The sequence below is a fragment of the Trypanosoma cruzi genome, genomic scaffold (assembly GCF_000209065.1).
Source record: "Trypanosoma cruzi strain CL Brener 1047053516695 genomic scaffold, whole genome shotgun sequence".
Lineage (NCBI taxonomy): Eukaryota > Euglenozoa > Kinetoplastea > Trypanosomatida > Trypanosomatidae > Trypanosoma > Trypanosoma cruzi.
Window position 1 is genome coordinate 129,432 of NW_001849483.1, and position 19,866 is coordinate 149,297.

A 19,866-nucleotide genomic window follows, 5' to 3' on the forward strand; every position below is an offset into this window, starting at 1 on the left:
GTGTGGGTTGGGTGTATCCATTACGCTTTATGATTTTGTGGTTGCTTTGACTGCGGACATTTGAATCTTCTTTTTTATATTTCTTTACCGTTTTTTTTTTTATTGGCAAATCGTCAGCCTTTCGCATTCTTCTCAGGCCACTACCCTTTTCCAAGTAAGCCATGCGTCAGTTGACCCATTACTTTCCACAGTTGACTGCAGCGCTTCTGCTTGTGATGATGCCTGCGTTGTGACTTGCCAGCGGATGCTTTGCTGTCACCCTGAAGGATTACTGATTCCTCGACGATGTGGTGCTTTGGACAGCGCGTGGTCGATCCCGACTACGGTGGGGAAAACGCATCTCAGAGCGCAGGTGTGTGTTGAGTTTGTACAATTTCGTTTGGAGAACCGATGGGCGCCCATCCGCACCAATGTGCCCACAAGGGGATTGAATGATACCAGGAAGTATTGCCTCTCACAGCGGTCTCACGCAATGCGTTCATTAGGTGAAAATCGAGGTTGTTAGGGTAATGTTTCTTCCTCTGTGCACGGCAACATCCTTGCCGAGGAAGTTGTTTCTGTTTCTGTCCAACTGCATGCGGATCGCCTGCTCATGCAGCCACTGGAGCGTCCGTTGATTGTGCCCCCATTTGACACGGGCAGCGTTTGCAGTCGGTTCACTGTGCCTGCTGGGCATCGTTGCGCTGGTGTTGCCAATTCTGGCATGGTGCTGTGCGTGGCTGCGGCGCTGGTGCTGTGTGGGCACTGCCGTGCGCCACGCTGGAGGATGGCTGTCCCGTCGCTGGCGCCATGAACATTGCCCGGCCGTTTTGTTTCATGGAGACCTTGTCACCCGCATTGCCGCGCACCTGATGACCACGCTCTCGGACTCATCCACCCGCACATGGCAGGCCGCAGCATGGTGAGGAATGTTGCCGGAGTCCGTTGATTGGTGTTGTCTTGTGGCGTGCTGGCTGGTGCGGTGGCGCTGGGTGATGCTCTTCACATTTTTTTGTTGCGTTAGCTGCTGAAATGTGTCTAGGACACCGTCGTTTTATGCCCGTGAACGCCATGTATTGTGATGGGCGTTGGGGGGAGGAGAGCATGACACGAATGTTGGGATTCAGTAATGCACATCGTTGCCCACAGAATTTGCGGCAGCCGCTGCCTGAGTGGTGCTATGTATATGGACGTCGATTTGTTTATCTGGCGATTTTTTTCCCCTCTGCTTGTCATTTCCTTTTCTTTGAGTACTGTGCCCGTGGCAGCTGCAGTGGCAGGAAGAGAGCAGTGTTTCTGTGTGTCTTTGGAATGTCCTTGAATGAGTGCCCGCCTTCTTCCTATTCTCAGCCAATTTATTCTTCCGTGTGCCAGCGAAGTGGTCGGCATGACGTGCTGCCGACGGAGGGGCCAACATGACATGATGTTACGTCACGTGCTACGGTTTGGGTGTGTGATGCCTGCAACAGTCGTTGGGCGGTTGTGTGTTGTGTCGTGGAGGGCGCTGAGGTGACGGGAGTGGATGGACCCGATTGCGTGTCGTGGCTGTTCGTGCGCGGGTGCCGCTGGTTCCCTAGCGCTGGCGACGGGGGCGAAGGAGGTGCCGCGGGAAGGAAGACGGCGGTGCGGCGATGGACACCCGATGGGTGTGTGGGCAAGCAGCCATGAAGGCTGGCGACAAGGAATCCACTGCCACCGTGAGCTGCCGTTCGTGGTGTTGATTTCTGTTATTATGATTATTTGCTTTTTTTGATGTGGCCGCTTCGGGAGAATACATTTTTGTTGTTTTTGTTTTTTTCCCCTGCCTGGGAATCTTTTCCACACCGGCACCTCTGTTTTCCTGCCGCACTGTTGAGGCATTTCCTTCTTCCATTTTTTGGCAGCTGCGGGTGGGTTTTACATGCCGTGGAGTTGTGTGCCGTGCTGCCCGGTGCTTTATCGTTGATTGTTCTTCCTGCATGCGCAGGCCCCACATTTTCATGGCAACAACCCTAATGTGCCGTGTCTCTCCTTTTGCTTTTGCTCTGCGCTGACGGGGAGTTAGTTTGTGCTGAAGGCTGCACGCAAGTGACAGGAGTGATGGCGATGATGATGACTGGCCGTGTGCTGCTGGTGTGTGCCCTCTGCGTGCTGTGGTGCTGTGCTGCGGTGGTGGTGTCGTCGGCGCCTGATGCTACCCGTGCCCAAAGTGTTTGGCCTGAGTATTTGTTCCTAAATTGGCATGAACTGTTGAGGAACGAATGCGAGGTGGAAAATCCGTATGAGAAGAATGTGGGTTTAAAAAAGTTAGCCGTGAATTGTTGTGTGCATGATGCGATGAAAAAGCTTTGCAGCGATTTTTACGGTACGACTGTCATGGAAAATAAAGACCCCAAAGTTGACGGTATCTGCAAAAATTACGGTGGAGAAGCAGCTGATGCCGATAAATGCTCAGAACTGGAAGCCAAACTGTCGTCTGCTGCGGCAGCTTCAGTGAAAGTATCAGATCGAGAAGCACCCGAAGACAAAGAAGTATTGGGAAAAAAATCGGAAGAGAAACCGAAAGCACCACCGGAAGAGGCACCGACACCACTAGCGGGAAGACCTCTGAGTGATTTACCAGAAAAACCAACAAAAGTATCACCATCACCTCCACTGAAAGGACAACCCACCAACGCAGAGGAAGTGCCGGTGCCAAATTCAGAGGAAGGCTCAGTGAACACGGAGCCCACAAAAGATTCGGAAGAGGGGGACACTGACACAGACACAGACACCGAGCAGGATGAACCATCTAACAGTCAAGCCGAATCAACCACACCAACACCCACGGTTGCCAGCGATAATGATGATAACGAAACGGACAAGAGCACTGGAGAAGATACTCCGAACAATGCACCGGAATCCGATGTTGCCAGGACAGAAGAAAACCAAGATAAAAATAAAGATAATAAACCGAAGGAAACACCGGTCGAAGTTGCGGGTATAAAAACCGCCACGGTGACGTCTGGCGACGCTGACGGCAGCACCGCTGTCTCCCACATCACCTCCCCTCTTTTTCTTCTTCTTGTTGTTGCGTGTGCGGCTGCTGCTGCGGTGGTGGCCGCGTGAGAGTGAGTGAGAGAGAGCCATGCACCGCCCGCACACACACTCGTCCTTCACTCACTCTCTGTGTGTGTCCCCTTGCATGGACTCTCGCCCTCACCTCATCCCACGAAGCACACACATAATGTGCCCATTGTATATATTGCATGCACACCCATGCAGGCCCGTTGGTGCTCTCTTTTGCACGACACGCACCGCTGCCGTCCTGCCTGGCTGCATGGGCGGAGCACCGTAACTCTTTTTAAATTCTTTTTTCTTGTTTGCTTTTAAATATCTTATTGTTTTTTTCTTACTTTTTTTTAATTATCTCCCCCATCCCTTCTCTTTTTTTGCTTTTTGGGGGCAATCACTATGGACGGTTTTTCTTTTTTTTTCTACTCTTCCCTCCTTTTAATTGTTTCTTCTGCACTCTTCCTGTGAGGGGTGCCGTGTGTTTCCCGCCCAACTGCTCCACTCGCACACCCACCGACACGCTCATGACGACGGCCCTGTGCGCCTCGCCTGCTGCACGCATGAGGAGGGGCCGCGACGAACGGCGCGCTGAGGGAGCCGTGACGTGTGGGCGTGCGACGAGGGCCTGTGGGGCGGAGCACACATTTCTTTCCCTCTTTTTTTGTTTTCTTTTTTGCGGCCAGGGCTGGCAGACACCCGCAGCGCCACACACACACACAGCCACACCCTGCCGCCGTGTTTTTCTTTTTTTTTTTGTTTTTGTGTTCATTTCACGCGCTGGCAGTCCCGTCAGCATTTCTCTCCCTCCTGATGATTTTTTTCTTTTGCTGCGCTCACTCTCCCGATGGAGTGACGCGACTCCCGTCATGTCTGCGTGCTTCTCTCAGTCCCCATGCACACACGAGTGACTGTGCTCTGCGGGCCGCACTCACGCGCCGATGAGAGGGCTGAGGGGAGCAGCAACACGCAGATGACCCCGTGAAATATAAACGATGTGCGGACACATGGAGGGTCAGACGGTTGAAAGACATTTAAATATCTTTTAAATTTTCTTTTGCCCGCAAAATATATACAGACAGTTTGGTGTGGCCACACGGCAGCCAGGCGACTTCTTTTTCTTATTTTTAAATTTGTGTGGAACAGTAATGGACGATTTCTTTTTTATTTATAATTATTTTGTGTGATGGGGTTTATATAAGACGAAGGGGACGGTTCTTTTTTTGTTTGTTTTCAATAAATCTTGTGTGGATTGCCACTGCTTGGAATGCAGTGCAGTCATGAGTTTGAGCGGTCTTCTTCTTGTTGTTTCCGCCATGCGTCTCTGGTGTACATTTTTGTGCGTCTCTCCACACACTCTGCTTTCTTTTTTTTACTTCTTCGCTTTGTGTTTCTGCAGGCACACACAACCACACACACAAGATGCACATTGCAGTGGGTTTGAATGCTCCTTTTGCAGTGCATGCTGGCAGTTGCGTGTGGCGGCTGTTGTCTTCTTCCGTGGCCATGAGGAGAAGTGAGGAGGAGGGAGCGCGCAGCCCGAGTCTCCTTTCCTGCGGGTGTGGTGCACCGCGTGTGGCTGCGTTGAGTTGGGCTCCGTGTCCCACTGAGAGCGGGATGGCTGGAAATTTGGGCTTTGCTTTGTTACTAGCTGGTGGTGCACAGGCGCGTGTGGCTGGTGTGGTGGGTGCCTGCTCCGCGAGCGTTGTGTGGTGGCCGCGGGGTTTTGCCATTTCCCTGGGGCTGTAGCGATGAGCTGGGGGGAGATGGTGGTGGATGTGTTGTCCTCCTGCATGGTGGGTGGCTGCTGGCGTTGTGTGCCTTCCTTGCGTGGATGCCGTCTCGTGGTGTGTGAAGTGTGCGGCTGGGCCTGCTGCCCTCTCCTCATGTTGTCTGCTCTCTTTCTCGCTGCATCCGCTGCACTCCGTCCCTCTCCCTCTTGTTCCATTCTTTTCCTTTTGGCTCACAGATCATCTGATTGACTGCAGCGACTCCACCACGGGTGACGATGGCTGCGATGATGACGATGGTGACGGTGCGGCTCCGTGTGGTGCGCCGTGTTGGTCCTTGCGCTCTTGCTGCTGCTGCTGCTGCTCGTGTGTGTGACGGCTGCTGGGAGTCCTGGAGATGTATCTGGTGCTGCGGATGCGGTGGTTGTGCCGGTGGATGTGTCGTGTGCTCCGAGTGACGGCAGCCTGAGCTGTCGTGTGCGTGTGTGCGTGGAAGAAGTGTTCTGCAGCCAGTGCTGAGGCTCAGCATGAGAATTATACTTTCAGTGGCTTTGGTGTGCGCATGCATGGCAGAGATGGTGAGCTGGGTGCTGTGTGCCATGTGGCCAATGCGGTGCTCACATGTAGCAACTGTGCTGCCAGCTGTGCAGCGAAAGAGGAAGGGGTCACCGTTGCCTTCACGATGAATGTGACGACACATAAATACGCCGGCCCTTATGAATTGTGGCGGCGACAATTTCCTCCCGATGGAACCATCCATCCGCCTGCACGGAGCGGCGATGCTGACCGGACGGGCATCTGTCAGTTGCCGCCACCCCCGTGAAGGGAAGGATGACACAAAATCTGGTGGGACAACTGCGCCGCAAGTTAATGCTGAGCCGTCACGCCAAAACGAGGATTGGCGACAGTCTGCCGCGGCTGACGGACCCAACACCGTCGATCCGAGTCCCGCATCCAACATGGCGACCAACACGCCCGAGATGAGGCCTGAGTTTGCCGCCAATCCGAAGGAAATGATGGTCCCGAATGCATCCAACAAGAGGCCTTCCTTTGCCAACGGTCCGAGAATATTAGTGGCGTCGAATGCATTCGGGATCATGTCTGTCACTTATGGCGGCAGGGAACACGTTGCTGCGGATAACACAGACGAGGTGAATGAGCGCAGCGCCACTGGACACAAATCTCTCGTTTTAGAAAATGGCGTTGCAGGCAGTGGATTTGTTGCTGAGGGTGATGCGTACGGATTGAGTCAACGCAATGCCTCTGGACACGAGAAAAAACCCCTATTACGAGAATTCACTGCGCAGTATTCTGTAAACGGCGTGAGTCCCGACGACTGCTTTGCCCTGCTCAACGACGCGAAATTGACACTGCGAGAGTTAATTGTTGACAGCACTGTGCGTGTGCGCGTGTATTTGGTGTTGCTGCTTCTTCTGGGATTGTGTGGAGTTGTGGCGGTATTGTGAGCCAAAGAGTGTGGAATTGCGACTCTTCACGGAGAACATGTGCCGCGTTCCCTGCGTGTTTTCTTTTATTATTTACATTTTACTTTGTTGGTTTTGTTGTTTTCCTGGAATGATAAGTATCGTTGCTGTTCCTTTATTTAATGGTCGGTTGCTGCACACTGTCATGAGTGACAAGTGTTTCCCCTTTTGTTTTGTATTTTGTTGCCCACACGGTGCCGGCCTCATTGCTGTGCGTCCCACAGACTGCACGAAACGAGGATTGGAGGAACAGGCCGGATGCCGCACGAAGCGTGAAGAGTGTTGCGTGGGCTGGTGGAAGAGTACAACCTTTTTTTATTTTATTCCTTTTCTTGGTGAAGGCATTATGTATACACAAACACACACGGTCATTTTATTGTGCTTCTTGGCACATTAAATAGAATTTCTGCCCGATTGATTTTTTTTTTAAGTTTTGGGAGTTTTGTTGGAATCCCATCATTTTTTTTTTTTTCCTTTTTGTGTTTTTCCTGCTTTTTAAGTTTTGGTTTGCGGGTCGGTGTGTGAGCTCTGCGGTTGTAATGATTCCATCTGTCTTTTTTGGTGTGCGCTTCCTCTGGCTGCTGCCATTTATTACCATGCGGTGGCTGTGCGTGGTGTAGCTGCTGTCTCTCTCTAATTCCTTTCTCATGTTCCTGCAGATCGAATCCACGTTATTCAACAACGAAAGTTTCGATGATGACGTACCGTGTATTCTGTGTCGTGTTGGTGCTGGCACTGCTGTGCTGCTGCTCGTGCGTGTTTGCCGTGGAGGAAGGGGAGGAGCAAGAGCCGCAGGTGACGCAGGTGAATGCAGAGTGTGCGGGTAAGGATAAACTTGCGCGTTGGCAGCTCCCTGGGAAGTCATTGTGGTACAACTGCACGGTTGAAGATAGTGGTGTGGGGACGGAGATTTGCGGCATGGGCGACGGAAACTGTGCGTCCGAGGATGTTGAGAGGCGCACCAACGGAGGTGTGAACGATGGTGTCATCACGATCGATGTCGATACGCCCACTCCAAACGACCTGGAGAGTTGGTGGGAGAGTAACGTGGAGCCGAAAGCGGCCACCGTCGTAAGTGTTCCAGCCAAACCTCCGGAAGGACCTCCGGGGCCTCGAGAACAGGAGGCTTCTCGTGACTCCTCCACAACAGATTCTGATTCTTCTCCTGCTGTCGTTGGGGGTGCGGCTGGTGCCCCTCCTCCTCCTCTACCTGAAACTCCAGGCGGCGCTGTTGCTAACTCTGCTGCTGGCGCTGCAGCCACGACGGATCCTTCTGCCGCGGCCTTGCGAGCGTTGGATACCGCTCTCTCTGGTGAACTTCAAGGCGCTGCACATTCTACTTCTGCTGCACCCGAATCCCCACCAGATCCAAAGCCCACAGAAGGCGGCGGCCACTCCTCCCATGACCCTCCAGTGGAGCTGCAGGAAGAGACTGCTGCTGCGCCACCGACTCAGTTGTCCCAGACCGGCGAGGACGGGGGTGCAGCGGAAGGCGCCGAAGAGGACACCGCCAACACCACCGACACTGCTTCTAGCGAAGGAAATTCTGCGGCGGCAAGCATGCCGGCTCCCCTTTCCTCTGCACCCCCAACGAACGCGCTGGAGAACAGTGTGGGAACTGACGCCTGCTTCCATGACACCCGTCTGCATACCCTGCCACCGCTCGTTCTGGCTGCACTGACGTACGGGACACTGGGCTGAAGAAGTGTATGCGGGCTATTAAAGCCAGCACTCAACCACAGGGATGCATTGCGCTTCTTTTGTTTTATTGCGTAATAACTAATAGAAAATAATGATTGTGTGTTTTGCTTCATTTGCTTTCGCTGCCCTGCAGTGTGCTCCGCGTTGCTCCCCACATCCGTCACTTGGCACGCGTCCCAGACACACTCATATGCACGACACGCCCACAACTGTTTGCGTGGACGCATTTCTGTGTGCGCTGGTGCATGCACACTGGAGCCATGTGGTGCATCTGTTTCTCTCTTGTGGTTTTTCTTTTTAAAAAATTTATTGCTGTTTTTTTACTCGTGTTTTTTTAAATTGCTTTGTGTTTATTTTTCTTGCTGATTCATTGCTGCGGGGCTGTGTGTTTGTGTGCGTATTCTGCAATCGCACCGATTCCAACTGCCTCATTTTGTGCTGCGGCTGCTGCCGTTTGTTACTTTGGCTGTGAGTGGCTGTGTGACTTGTCTCTCGTGTTGTTTTCACTCTCCGTTGACGAGGAGTTAGTTTGTGCTGAAGGCTACACGCAAGTGACAGGAGTGATGATGACTGGCCGTGTGCTGCTGGTGTGTGCCCTCTGCGTGCTGTGGTGCGGCGCCGGCAGTAGATGTGATGAAGGGGAGGCGGCAGGTCGTGTGAGTGGTGCTGAACTTCTACCAGGTTCAAAACCACTTGTAACGCCTCGAGTAGGCTCCCAAGGCTTACAAAATGGAGTAACAGTTGTTAAAGAAGAAGTATCACCAATATCTTCCCTTCCTCAAGATGGGAATGCAGATGGTGATGAAGGAGGTGAAGGAGATGACGGTGGTGATGATGATGATAAAGAGACGGAGGCTGAAGAAGAAAGTATAGAAGGGCGGGGTGGTAAAGGAGGAACAGTTGCAATAGGCTCAGATTCCAGGGAAGAGAATTTAATTGGCAGTGAGAATGAAAAGAACCAGTCAATTGCATCTGCAGGAGGCATTTCTCCTTCCGGCAGTCAGGAATCAAATGCCAATCCTACGCAACCGGAAGTTGAAGAAAAGAAGGAGCCCGACAAAAATCCACCTGTAGAGAACACACTCACACCAGGTAACGGAGAGAACACATTGCCTAGGGGAGGAAATCTTCCATCACCTCCAGAAGACGGTGTTGCTTCCCGCGAACAGGATGGCGAAGACACCACGAGTGAAGGTAAAAAAAATGTTTCGCCGCCTGCGACCGCAGCCACACCACATAGACACCGAGACAAAGGCTCAGAAGGGACTGCGAAAGATACAAATGCAACGACAGTAAACGCCAACACAACTGATACGACGAGCACACAAAACAGTGACAGCAGCACCGCGGTCTCCCACACCACCTCCCCTCTTTTGCTTCTTCTTCTTGTTGTTGCGTGTGCGGCTGCTGCTGTGGTGGTGGCCGCGTGAGAGTGAGTGAGAGAGAGCCATGCACCGCCCGCACACACACCCGTCCTTCACCCACTCTCTCTGTGTGTCCCCTTGCATGGACTCTCGCTCTCACCTCATCCCACGAGGCACACACATAATGTGCCCATTGTATATATGCATGCACACCCATGCAGGCCCGTTGGTGCTCTCTTTTGCACGACACGCACCGCTGCCGTCCTGCCTGGCTGCATGGGCGGAGCACCGTAACTGTTTCTGTTTTGTTTCCATTGCATTGAGTGGGCGACCTCTCTCTCTCTCTCTCCCTGTGTGTGTGTTTTGCTTTACGGGAGCAATGAGAGTGTGTGCGCTGGTCGTCCCACGCTTCGGCTTTTTGTTTTGTTTTTCATTGTTTTGTGGTTGAGAGCACCCATTCCGCGGGCTGCGTGTGTGTGTTTGTGTGTGATGATATGAGTAATTTGCGTGTGTGCTATCTGCCTCTCTCTGCCGTTGCTTTCTTCTGACTCTCTTGTGGCGCACAGCTGCTCTGCAATTATAGGTTTTGACAAATACACAAGCACACAAACACGCCATTATGCATACGCTGTAGAACGGCGTGATTGCTGAGGACGGATGCATGCAGAAGATTCTGGCTGCGAAATCCCTTGCGAGGAGGGAGGACGGGAGCCTGCGATTTATTTTTTGACACGTTGCTGGCGTGCAGTCGATTGGGTGGTGTGGGTTAGGGTGCCTGGGACAAGTACGGATTGTTTCTCGTCCAGCTGCTGCACGTGCCAATGTGTATCTCCTATGCTGTGTATACTTTGGTCAGGGATTCTTTGCCTCTGTGGGGCGATGTGCGTTGGAGGGTGCGCTGGAAGGGAGAACAGTAAAACGACTGGCGGCAGCGCGTGGGCTTTGCAAAGAACGGTCTTGTTCTCTTTTGCATTCTGCCGGTTGCTTTGCTGGGTGTGGGCGTCGCTCGGTGTGTGCACACGCGTGATGAATAAGACATCCGCCGTGACTCCTGCTGCTGGTGGTGGTGACCGTCGCTGTGTGTTCCCGGTGCAGTGTTCTTCCTTCTCCTGTTCCGTGTGTCTGTGTGCGTGAGTTGTTGTTGTTGGGAGTGACTGCGGCGGGGATGATGGTGCCACTCACTGTGGGTGAGTGGCGGTGCTTACTCTTGTGCTTTTTGTATTGGTATTTTTTCCCTCTATTTTTTTCTTTTCTTTTTCAATTACACACGAAGAAAAAAATCAAGCGCTAAACGCTACTGTGAAATTCGAAGGCTCTGAAAGGACCAACAACAACAGCACACACACCGCCCACACACACACACACATATTTGTATGCACTCACGTGTTGCTGCAGTGAAGGCACCCCGCACACACAACCGTCGCCGCGTGACCGGATCCGGCAGAAGGAGGAGGGAAGGAAGAGAGAGTGAGCCGCCGAGGCCCAACATGTCCCGGCGTGTGTTTACTTCCGCGGTGCTGCTTCTCGTCGTGATTATGTGCTGCAGCACTGGTGGAGGTGCACAAGCTGAAGAGCCAGCGTCAGGTGCGGAATCTTCACCAAAGCCATATTTTGCTTGGAGAGATACAACAGCTGATGAAACAGTGAGTTCGCTCCGTGTTCCCAGTCTTGTTGAAATGAATGATGGTGTGTTTGCCGTTGCCGAGGCGCAGTGCACGAAGGGAGGCAGCGGTTTTACTGGGATTGCCTCGGAGTTGTTGACATTGACTGATGATAAGCCAAAAGAGGACTTGGAGAAAACTAAACTGAAGACACAAGTACCGGAGGGATGTATATTTGAAGGAGGGAAATGTCCTGCCGGTAGCGAAGAGAAATGCGCCTGCCGTATAGCAGGTCAGGATGATTCTCAAAGCAAGACTAAAGTACATGTGAGCCGACCAACAACAGTTGTGAAGGGAAGTGATATTTACATGCTTGCTGGAAACTATAGTTGGGCATATGCCGAAAATTATCAGGCAGTTGGCTGGGGACTCATGCTGGTGAAAGGACACGTCAATGGTGAGAACCAAAATGATAAAAGAATTTATTGGAACGATACTTACGCTATTCCGTGGACTTATAAAGGCAACCAACACAGTATCTTGAAGCGGCTGATTGGAGGCGGTGGATCGGGCGTTAAGATGAAGGACGATACGCTTGTGTTCCCATTGGAAGGCACCAAAAAGAAGGAGGTCGACGCCGAAGAGGATGGAAAGACCGTTTCGCTGATTATACACTCTTCGGATAATATAAATTGGAAGCTGTCGAAGGGGATGTCTGCCGATGGCTGCAGTGATCCCTCCGTCGTGGAGTGGGAGAAGGACAAAAAACTCATGATGATGACTGCGTGTGATGGTGGCCGCCGCAGGGTGTACGAGTCCGCTGACAAGGGGGATTCGTGGACGGAGGCACTCGGGACACTCTCGCGCGTGTGGGGCAACAAACACAAGGGACCTGCGAAGGGCGTTACAAGCGGGTTCATCACAGCGACTCTTGGTGATGGAGATGGCAAGAGAAACGTGATGCTCGTTACACTGCCGGTGTATTCCAAAAAAGAGAAAAATGAAAAAGGCGTACTCCATCTTTGGCTGACGGACAATACGCACATTGTTGATATTGGGCCGGTATCCGAGGATGATGAGGACGCTGCCGCCAGCTCCCTGCTGTACAAAAGTGGGAATAATAAGAAGGAGGAGTTGATTGCACTGTACGAGAAGAAGGCCGAAGGGGAGAAATCATCACTCGGTATGGTCTCTGTGCTTCTGACTGCGCAGCTGGAGCAGGTGAAGGAGGTGCTGACTACATGGAAGAATGTGGGCAAACGTGTCTCCAAGCTTTGCCCCACTTCAATTGCTACAGAGGACACCTCATCTGGCACTGCCTGCGGCGCTGTTAAGATCACGGATGGGCTGGTTGGCTTTTTGTCCGGCGACTTCTCTGGGAACACATGGAGGGAGGAGTACCTCGGCGTGAACGCCACAGTAAGGAGCGGTGTTGGGGCGGCAACAGAGGTAACTGAGAATTCCGATGGTGTGAATTTCCAGGGATCGTGGTGCAGGGGCGGAGTGGCCCGTTGGCGAGCAGGGGGAGAATCAGCTGTACCACTTTGCGAACTACAACTTCACTCTTGTGGCCACGGTGTCCATTCACGAGGTGCCGGAGGAAGGTAACTCCATTCCTTTGATGGGTGTGCGTCTTGATGGTGGTGAAAAAAAGCTTATGGAGTTGTCGTACGACAGCGAAAAGAAGTGGCGGGTGCTGTGCTGTGACGGAAAGACCAAGAAGCTTAAAAGTACTTGGGAGAAAGATACAACACACCAAGTGGCCATTGTGCTGCAGAACGGCAGTCAGGGCTCTGCGTACGTCGATGGTCAGCGTGTGTGTGGGAGTGTGGAACGTGAATTGGAAACTACGGATTCGACGAGGATCTCACACTTCTATATTGGAGGGGATGGGGGCAGCGCAGGGAGCGAAGAAGGCGTGTCTGTGACTGTGAGGAACGTCCTGCTGTACAACCTCCCGTTTTCATTTTCAGGTGAGAATGCCGATGTGGAAGAAGATGCCGATTCACCATCGGAAGATCCGGAATCAATGGAAGCCAATTCTCCATCCGTGGAAGGGGAACAAATTGTGGCCCTCCCTGCGACGAGACCTTCTGAAGCTCCAGAAGAACAAGCGGCCTTGCGACGGCCTCGAAAAGAAAGTGAGGCACAGCAAATAACAACGGAGGGGAAGTCTGTCACCACACAGCAAGTGCCGACAGCTTCGGGCTCCCATGCCGTTGGAGGAGCAACGGGTGATGCTGGCAATGTTTACAGAAGCGGGCTGCTGCCGCTGCTCCTTCTGTTGGGACTGTGGGGATTTGCGGCACTGTGAGGAGTGACTGGCTGCCGCGTGGGACATTTGCGCCCTCCCCACCACAGAATTACTTCCCCGATAACAAATATCTCTGATACTTCTACTTTTTTTTTTGCGTATTTTAAATTTATTTTCCTGTTTGCTTCTTTTCCTGTTAAAAAATTTTTTTTTTTAATCTCTCAACCCCTCTTTTTTGCTTTTGGGGCAATCATCATGGACGTTTTTTCTTTTTTTTTATTCTTCCCTCCTTTTAATTGTTTCTTCTGCACTCTTCCTGTGAGGGGTGCCGTGTGTTTCCCGCCCAACTGCTCCACTCGCACACCCACCGACACGCTCATGACGACGGCCCTGTGCGCCTCGCCTGCTGCACGCATGAGGAGGGGCCGCGACGAACGGCGCGCTGAGGGAGCCGTGACGTGTGGGCGTGCGACGAGGGCCTGTGGGGCGGAGCACACATTTCTTTCCCTCTTGTTTTGTTTTCTTTTTTGCGGCCAGGGCTGGCAGACACCCGCAGCGCTACACACACACAGCCACACCCTGCCGCCGTGTTTTAAGGATTTTTGCTTTGCGTGTTTATTCCATGCGGTGGCAGTCCCTTCGGGGTCGGTCTCGTCAGCATTTCTTTCCCTCTGATGTTTTTTCTTTTGCTGCGCTCACTCTCCCGATGGAGTGACGCGACTCCCGTCATGTCTGCGTGCTTCTCTCAGTCCCCCCACACACACGAGTGACTGTGCTCTGCGGGCCGCACTCACGCGCCGATGAGAGGGCTGAGGGGAGCAGCAACACGCAGATGACCCCATGAAATATAAACGATGTGCGGACACATGGAGGGTCAGACGGTTGAAAGACATTTAAATATCTTTTAAAATTTTCTTTTGTGGACAAAATATATACAGACAGTTTGGTGTGGCCACACGGCAGCCAGGCGACTTCTTTTTCTTATTTTTAAATTTGTGTGGAACAGTAATGGACGATTTCTTTTTTATAATTATTTTGTGTGATGGGGTTTATATAAGACGAAGGGGACGTCTTTTTTTTTTTTTTGTTTTGGATAAATTTTGTGTGGATTGCCACTGCTTGGAATGCAGTGCAGTCATGGGTTTGAGCGGTCTTCTTCTTGTTGTTTCCGCCATGCGTCTCTGCTGTACATTTTGTGCGTCTCTCCACACACTCTGCTTTCTTTTTTTACTTCTTCGCTTTGTGTTTCTGCAGGCACACACAACCACACACACAAGATGCACATTGCAGTGGATTTGAGTGCTTCTTTTGCAGTGCATGCTGGCAGTTGCGTGTGGCGGCTGTTGTCTTCTTCCGTGGCCATGAGGAGAAGTGAGGAGGAGGGAGCGCGTAGCCCGAGTCTCCTTTCCTGCGGGTGTGGTGCACCGCGTGTGACTGCGTTGAGTTGGGCTCCGTGTCCCACTGAGGGCGGGATGGCTGGAAATTTTGTTGCCGCGTCATGGATGGATGAGGGTCCACTGGCGCGTGTGGCTGGTGTGGTGATTACCTGCTCCGTGTGCGTTGTGTGGTGGCCGCGGGGTTTTGGCCATTTCCCTGGGGCTGTAGCGATGAGCTGGGGGGAGATGGTGGTGGATGTGTTGTCCTCCTGCATGGTGGGTGGCTGCTGGCGTTGTGTGCCTTCCTTGCGTGGATGCCGTCTCGTGGTGTGTGAAGTGTGCGGCTGGGCCTGCTGCCCTCTCCTCATGTTGTCTGCTCTCTCTCTCGCTGCATCCGCTGCACTCCGTCCCTCTCCCTCTTGTTGCATTCTTTTCCTTCTGGCTCACGGATCAGCTGACTGACTCCAGCGACTCCACCACGGGTGACGATGGCTGCGATGATGAAGATGGTGACGGTGCGGCTCCGTGTGGTGCGCGCCGTGTTGGTCCTTGCGCTCTTGCTGCTGCTGCTGCTGCTCGTGTGTGTGACGACTCCGGCGGAGGGCGAACACAAAAGGAGGGATGCAGGCGCTGCGTGTGTGTGTGCAGGTGCCATGCAACAACGTCACAACAAACATGCTGCGACTCGGTGATCCTCACATCGTTGTGGTCTTCACGAACAGCCCAGGCACGGCCCACACCGATGCACTTAGTGGACGGATTGAGGCATCTTTCGAGGCGCTGCAGGGAACAGGATGTGTTGACGCAGCCACGACGTGCATGGAGTGTCACGATGGCACAGTCGGCTGTGGCTGGTGGACTATTTACTTCTCGGAGGCAACAGAGAGAGAGAGAGAGAGAGAGAGAGAGAGAGAGAGAGCTGCTCCTGCTGCTGGTGTCGTTGCTGCCTTTTGTGGCCTGCCATGCCGATTATTGTCTGTCCGCTGATCATGGGTGGCATGCCTCCACTAGTGACGTCGTCTGCAGGCATTTCACAGCACCAGTGAAACACACATCACGTCGCATGCTTTGGCTGTGGATGTGGTGTCGTGAATGCAGCCGGCATTATTTTGCCCGACTCCTTTTCACTGCTTTGCGACAAATAGATGCGTCCCCGCCCGAGTCATTCACTGCAGCTCCGTGTGTTGTACTGCCAGCACAATACTCTCCTGTTGTGTGACGCCTGGCTGACAGTCAAACACCACTGCGTTGGGGTATGCAAGGATGTGGACTGCCGCTCACGGTGTTGGGCGCCACTGTTTGGATGCGGCGGTCACACGAGCGGATGTATTGTGGCACAATGAAATGCGTGAAGTACGCGGAATCACGGCGGCTGCAATAATATCAGCGGTGTGGCACCACGGAATATGTGAGGGGATGATGCATGATGGATCACAGTGGGCGGCATGCGAGGGAAGTGCACCGCGACGGAGCGTCATCCCGCCCTCAGCCTGCAGGGGAATGTACACCCACAAAATATATGGACGAGACACCACCAAACACACATGCCCTTCCATGCACCAATAAATAGGAGCGAAGGTGCGTTCTGGTGTGTGGGAGTCCACTCACATATTTTCATTTCCATCGCAATAAACGGTGAGGAATCAGGTGCCACAGCAACGAAAGGAAAAACAAGCATCTATTGCAACACTTTACCATCGAAAAGCAGGAACAACACAAACCGAATTATTGGCTGCACCAATACAAGAAACATTCACACGAGAAGATAAAACATAATTGTGCACTCTGCAGAAATCCCCAATACACGACCAGGCGCAAATGTTCACCCTCCGCAAAAAAAAAAAAAACAACAAAACGCATGCAGACATATGCCACCCTCCAAAAAGAAACACAAATAAATGGTTGCTTGATTTATTCCATTCCCTGCGCTTATTTTTCTTGTTCCGTGTGCGGCTGCTGCGGTGGTGACTGGGCTTGCATGAAGTGGTGTACGCTGAATATGAACGGAGGCCGAAGGCAACTGAATTGTTTTTGTGATGAATATTGGCTGCACTTCCCGTGGATCAACAATCCGCGTGGTGTGCGGGGATCTCTTCTTTTTTTATTGTTACTTTGCTGTTTGCACTGCACCTTTTTTTTTGTGTTTGCGTGCCCTCTGTGAGGGGTCCAGACACGACGGACCGCTCTCGCCGTATGTGGATGCGGTGGAGCCTTGTGTGCCTCTGCCTCTTCCATCCCTCTCTCTCTCTCCCTGTGTGTGTGCCTGTTGCCGTGGATTGGAGTGTGTGTCGTGCGTGGTGTGCGGCGTACGGTGCATGCCTGGCTGCTGCCCTCTCCTCACGTGGTCTTGCCCTCTGTGTGTGTCTGCCGCACCTCTCGTCTCCCCTGTTGCTCTCCATGTCCCTCACTGTGCAGATCAGCTCCACACCACTGAACGACCACACTCACGATGATGATGACGTGCCGTCTGCTGTGCGCCCTGTTGGTGCTCGCCCTGTGCTGCTGCCCGTCCGTGTGCGTGACAGTGACTGCTGACGCGGGACAGGATGTACCCAGTGTTCAGACGACACCGCTACAGCAGCCAGTTCTGGGGGCCAGTTCTTCAAATCCACAAACCCCTACAGTCTTGGTTACGGATAGTGCCGGTGCGGCAGCTCAAGCAGGTTTGGTTGTTGCGGGAGGGGGATCAGGTAAGAGGACCGATACCGGAAAAGAGACAGGTGGAGTGGCCGGTACGCCAGAGATTGCGGGGAACAGTGCGGAACATCCACGAAGTGAGAAAGAAAAATCACAAGGAACAAGTTCCGGGAGCGCTACGGTACAAAATCGAGATGAGAAAGACACGCCGGGGTTAAAAAACTCGGGCGGTGGGGAACAGACATCAGGCAGGACGGGCGATTCCGGAAAAGGGACAGATCTTGGACCCGCTCTGCCAGACGGTTCAGATACAACAAGTCTGGAGCTTGGTACAAAACAGGAACCAAGTGGGTCAGGTGAGTCAGGGGGTTCAGGTGGGTCCGCTAACCCAGTGGCACAAATTGGGACGGTCGGTTCGGTGTCGTCACAAATTCAGAAGGAAAATGCACCAAGTACTACGACCACCACGACAACCACTGCGCCAGAGGCGCCAAGCACTACGACTACAACCACCACGACGACCACTGCGCCAGAGGCGCCAAGCACTACGACTACAACCACTACGACGACCACCCGCGCACCGTCACGTCTGCGCAAAATCGACGGCAGTTTCAGCAGCTCTGCGTGGGTGTGTGCCCCGCTGCTGCTCGCCGTATCCGCGCTGGCGTACACCGCTGTGGGCTGAAAGTGAGCGTGGGCTGTGCGTGCCAGCACTTATCCACGGGGACATGTGTACGTCTACTGTGGTCCGATGTATAAAGTAAGAGTAATTATGATGATTGTTTTTTGCTTTGTTTGCTTCCGCTGCCCTGCTGTGTGCTCCGCGTCGCTCCCCACATCCGCCACGTTGAACGCGTCGCAGACACACTCATATGCATGCGCAGCGGAGTCTTGTGGTATTTTTCTATAATATCTTTTTTTTCATTTTTAATTTTTTTGCCGGGTGTTGTGCGAGTTTTGGATTTGTGCTGGATTAATTTGTGTAATGGTGTGTGCGCTGCTGCTGCTGGGGTGCTGCCACTTGTTACGATGCGGTGTTTGTGTGACTTGTCTCTCTTCTGTTGCTTTCACACTGCGTTGACGAGGAGTTGGTTTGTGCTGAAGGCTGCACGCAAGTGACAGGAGTGATGGCGATGATGATGACTGGCCGTGTGCTGCTGGTGTGTGCCCTCTGCGTGCTGTGGTGCAGTGCCGGCAGTAGATGTGATGAAGGGGAGGCGGCAGGTCGTGTGAGTGGTGCTGAACTTCTACCAGGTTCAAAACCACTTGTAACGCCTCGAGTAGGCTCCCAAGGCTTACAAAATGGAGTAACAGTTGTTAAAGAAGAAGTATCACCAATATCTTCCCTTCCTCAAGATGGGAATGCAGGTGGTGATGAAGGAGGTGAAGGAGATGACGGTGGTGATGATGAAGATAAAGAGACGGAGGCTGAAGAAGAAAGTATAGAAGGGCGGGGTGGTAAAGGAGGAACAGTTGCAATAGGCTCAGATTCCAGGGAAGAGAATTTAATTGGCAGTGAGAATGAAAAGAACCAGTCAATTGCATCTGCAGGAGGCATTTTACCTTCCGGCAGTCAGGAATCAAATGCCAATCCTACGCAACCGGAAGTTGAAGAAAAGAAGGAGCCCGACAAAAATCCACCCGTAGAGAACACACTCACACCAGGTAACGGAGAGAACACACTGCTTGAGGGCATTGCGGGTGGAATTCCTCCATCACCTCCAGAAGACGGTGTTGATTCCCGCGAAAAGGATGGCGAAGACACTACAAGTGAAGGTAAAAAAAATGTTTCGCCGCCTGCGACCGCAGCCACACCACATGGACACCGAGAAAAAGGCTCAGAAGGGACTGGAGAAGATACAAAAGCAACGACAGTAACCGCCAACACAACTGATACGACGAGCACACAAAACAGTGACGGCAGCACCGCTGTCTCCCACACCACCTCCCCTCTTTTGCTTCTTCTTGTTGTTGCGTGTGCGGCTGCTGCTGCGGTGGTGGCCGCGTGAGAGTGAGTGAGAGAGAGCCATGCACCGCCCGCACACACACTTGTCCTTCACTCACTCTCCGTGTGTGTCCCCTTGCATGGACTCTCGCTCTCACCTCATCCCACGAAGCACACACATAATGTGCCCATTGTATATATTGCATGCACACCCATGCAGGCCCGTTGGTGCTCTCTTTTGCACGACACGCACCGCTGCCGTCCTGCCTGGCTGCATGGGCGGAGCACCGTAACTGTTTCTGTTTTGTTTTTATTGCATTGAGTGGGCGACCTCTCTCTCTCTCTCTCCCCCTGTGTGTGTGTTTTGCTTTACGGGAGCAATGAGAGTGTGTGCGCTGGTCGTCCCACGCTTCGGCTTTTTGTTTTGTTTTTCATTGTGTTGTGGTTGAGTGCACCCATTCCGTGGGCTGCGTGTGTGTAAAGGTATGACTAGTTTGCTTGTTTGCTATCCGCTTCTCTTTATTCCACTGCCTTCTTTGGACTCTCTTGTGGCGCACAGCTGCTCTGCATGTACAGGCTTTGACAAACACACAAGCACACAAACACGCCATTATGCATACTCTGTAGAGCTGCGTGATTGCTGAGGACGGATGCATGCAGAAGATTCTGGCTGCGAAATCCCTTGCGAGGAGGGAGGACGGGAGCCTGCGATTTATTTTTTGACACGTTGCTGGCGTGCAGTCGATTGGGTGGTGTGGGTTAGGG

The 19,866-nt window shown here is 52.7% G+C and overlaps 6 protein-coding genes and 2 pseudogenes across 6 annotated transcripts, besides 15 other annotated features; all 8 read left to right on the plus strand.

The window, feature by feature from the left end:
* Positions 1–911: a sequence feature (heterozygous, Esmeraldo-like haplotype).
* On the plus strand, positions 382–921 carry Tc00.1047053506667.5 (annotated as a pseudogene).
* Positions 912–2,806: a sequence feature (haploid, Esmeraldo-like haplotype).
* Positions 2,059–3,066, plus strand: Tc00.1047053506667.10 (mucin-associated surface protein (MASP), putative; the record flags this gene model as incomplete). Its single annotated transcript, XM_810412.1, has 1 exon — positions 2,059–3,066. One exon carries the CDS (start codon positions 2,059–2,061, stop codon positions 3,064–3,066), a length of 1,008 nt encoding a protein of 335 aa, XP_815505.1.
* Positions 2,807–7,859: a sequence feature (areas not merged during assembly with more than two copies in the genome that could not be assigned to a particular haplotype).
* Positions 3,749–3,783: a microsatellite.
* Positions 4,170–4,190: a sequence feature (AT_rich).
* Tc00.1047053506667.20 (uncharacterized protein) lies at positions 5,456–6,205 on the plus strand (the record flags this gene model as incomplete). Its single annotated transcript, XM_810413.1, has 1 exon — positions 5,456–6,205. The coding sequence occupies one exon, from the start codon at positions 5,456–5,458 to the stop codon at positions 6,203–6,205; it is 750 nt and encodes a 249-aa protein (XP_815506.1).
* Positions 6,917–7,924, plus strand: Tc00.1047053506667.30 (90 kDa surface protein, putative; the record flags this gene model as incomplete). Its single annotated transcript, XM_810414.1, has 1 exon — positions 6,917–7,924. One exon carries the CDS (start codon positions 6,917–6,919, stop codon positions 7,922–7,924), a length of 1,008 nt encoding a protein of 335 aa, XP_815507.1.
* Positions 7,860–8,773: a sequence feature (haploid, Esmeraldo-like haplotype).
* Positions 8,488–9,354, plus strand: Tc00.1047053506667.40 (mucin-associated surface protein (MASP), putative; the record flags this gene model as incomplete). The annotated part of the gene is made up of 1 exon (XM_810415.1): positions 8,488–9,354. The coding sequence occupies one exon, from the start codon at positions 8,488–8,490 to the stop codon at positions 9,352–9,354; it is 867 nt and encodes a 288-aa protein (XP_815508.1).
* Positions 8,707–8,768: a microsatellite.
* Positions 8,774–16,286: a sequence feature (areas not merged during assembly with more than two copies in the genome that could not be assigned to a particular haplotype).
* Positions 10,662–13,205, plus strand: Tc00.1047053506667.50 (annotated as a pseudogene).
* Positions 13,340–13,361: a sequence feature (AT_rich).
* Positions 15,401–15,438: a microsatellite.
* Positions 16,287–17,137: a sequence feature (heterozygous, Esmeraldo-like haplotype).
* On the plus strand, positions 16,969–17,841 carry Tc00.1047053506667.70 (mucin TcMUCII, putative; the record flags this gene model as incomplete). Its single annotated transcript, XM_810416.1, has 1 exon — positions 16,969–17,841. The coding sequence occupies one exon, from the start codon at positions 16,969–16,971 to the stop codon at positions 17,839–17,841; it is 873 nt and encodes a 290-aa protein (XP_815509.1).
* Positions 17,138–17,474: a sequence feature (haploid, Esmeraldo-like haplotype).
* Positions 17,475–19,866: part of a sequence feature (areas not merged during assembly with more than two copies in the genome that could not be assigned to a particular haplotype) that runs on past the window's edge.
* Positions 17,611–17,729: a microsatellite.
* On the plus strand, positions 18,284–19,165 carry Tc00.1047053506667.80 (mucin-associated surface protein (MASP), putative; the record flags this gene model as incomplete). Its single annotated transcript, XM_810417.1, has 1 exon — positions 18,284–19,165. One exon carries the CDS (start codon positions 18,284–18,286, stop codon positions 19,163–19,165), a length of 882 nt encoding a protein of 293 aa, XP_815510.1.
* Positions 18,512–18,573: a microsatellite.